The sequence below is a fragment of the Austrofundulus limnaeus genome, unplaced genomic scaffold, assembly GCF_001266775.1.
Source record: "Austrofundulus limnaeus strain Quisiro unplaced genomic scaffold, Austrofundulus_limnaeus-1.0 Scaffold110, whole genome shotgun sequence".
Lineage (NCBI taxonomy): Eukaryota > Metazoa > Chordata > Actinopteri > Cyprinodontiformes > Rivulidae > Austrofundulus > Austrofundulus limnaeus.
The window spans coordinates 58,807-60,605 of record NW_013952512.1 but is presented as its reverse complement, the minus strand read 5'-3'; the positions used below and the strand labels follow the sequence as shown (position 1 = coordinate 60,605).

Sequence of the window (1,799 nt, the reverse complement as noted above, 5' to 3'; positions counted from 1 at the left end):
CCCATGCACCCTCCAGGACCCTGCTGAGGGTGTAGAGCTGGTCCAGTGTTCCACGACCTGGACGACCCTAGTACCCGAAATTAACCATTAACCCTGATACCTAAAATAAACCATTTTTATAAAATGTAGGAAATTCACGTCAACCAAGTGTTCCAAAGCCTAAAATTACCTAATATTCGCTGTAGACATCCTATCCCTGACCCCAGTACCTAAACTTAACCATTTATCCTGATCCCTTATGTTAACCTCAGACCCCCGACCCAAAGACCCCTGTTGGCGCAACCCAGAAAAGCCGCGGGCGGCAAGGACTAACACGAGGGGGTCACCCAACGTATCAAAATAAGATGCAGAGGGCACTTTGGAAAAGCGTCAATATGTTGACGAGTTAGGAGTGAGAATGTGTTATGTATGGATATGGGTTTTATTATAGTACTTACTGTGTCTTCGCTTGTCTTGTTTTTGTTTTTGTTTTTATTATCTTGAATGTATGTTTTTAACATGGAGCCCTGTTAAAGTCTATTTTCTGTCACCCTTGGGACAGACATTAAAGTTTATCGATCAATCTAAAGCTGAGGTTCTCCTTCCATGAGGCAGCTCTGTTATCCTCCATCTGTGTTTTCAGTTGCAGGCTGACTCATGTCTACATTCTCCTCTCTGACAAGGCGCTCTGGTTTCATTTAAAAGGCTGATCGTCAGATACTGTTCAAATTAACCTCCAGGGTAGAGAAGAGCTCACAGCCTCGCATACTTTATCATTTACCCAGTATGCTTTGTGGCGTTAATAAACTGGCTCTGCCTTTGTGACAATATTTTTTTTGAATTGATAAAACTAAACAGTATACAGTATTTTAGGTTTAATGTTACAACTAGTCTGGGTTTGTTTTGAGCAGATGGTATCTAGCTTTTTCCCGTTTTGTTATTACTGACAAAAAATAATTAAAGTTTTTGCATCATTGTATTCTCTATAATTGTTTTTTTTTTCTCTGTTTTAGTCACGATACACACAGGAGTTATTACTTGACAGAATAATTATTGTTTTGGACGACAAAGGTGGTCTGATAATTTTTCTATTACTATATTTCGAGTGACAAACAAAATCTAAAATAAAAATACTGAAACATTTAATCAGCCTATTTCATGAACTGCTCTGGCAGAAGCTGCCTTTAAGGTTTACATCTGCTACATTCTCTGTACATATTTTTCTTCTGAGGATTTATGTTTTTATGTTTTCTTCAAGTGCTTCTAATTTTTCCTCTAGTTTTTCTCCCAATTTGTCTTTTGAGTGTTTTTTATTTACTAATGCTGTATTTGAATAATTTTAATTTTAGTATTTTTAACTTCAATTGAGGGTAAAATTTAAGCTGGGAGTATCCACAAAATGTCATTATAGTTTTATAATAATGAAGATTTTTGTCATCATGCATTATGGTCGTCTTTTGTGTCAACAGCTGCTAGAGAAGAGGCAGAGCATTCTGGTAGGAGAAGAGGCTGCGTTTTGGGAAGGTGTCACCATTGATCTGATGTCTGATGAGGAGGATGGCATCTTTGAAGGGGAGTCAGGGTGGATTGTGAGACCCCCAAGTTTCCGCAGCCAGGAGCTCAGTGACCTCTGTTCCACACTACAAATGAGACTTGAGGCCAATCCTAAATACAGTGCAATGCATCACAAGCGTTTGTACGTTGGGCCATGTTCAGACAGAAAGCCACCACCACATGGTTCAAAAGTGGACAAGCATTATATTTCCTAATATTGTTTGAATACATTTTGCCTTCTAACAATAAAAATAATTAAAAGTAAA

The 1,799-nt window shown here is 38.2% G+C and overlaps 1 protein-coding gene across 1 annotated transcript in view; it reads left to right on the top strand.

Annotated features, from left to right (window-relative positions):
• LOC106521512 (uncharacterized protein C14orf93) overlaps window positions 1–1,799 on the top strand; it is a 5,991-nt gene extending 4,192 nt beyond the window's left edge. Inside the window, exon 5 of the mRNA XM_014014109.1 lies at window positions 1,449–1,799. Coding sequence (XP_013869563.1) covers window positions 1,449–1,748 — 300 coding nt within the window. The 3' untranslated portion in view covers window positions 1,749–1,799. The remainder of the gene's footprint in view (window positions 1–1,448) is intronic.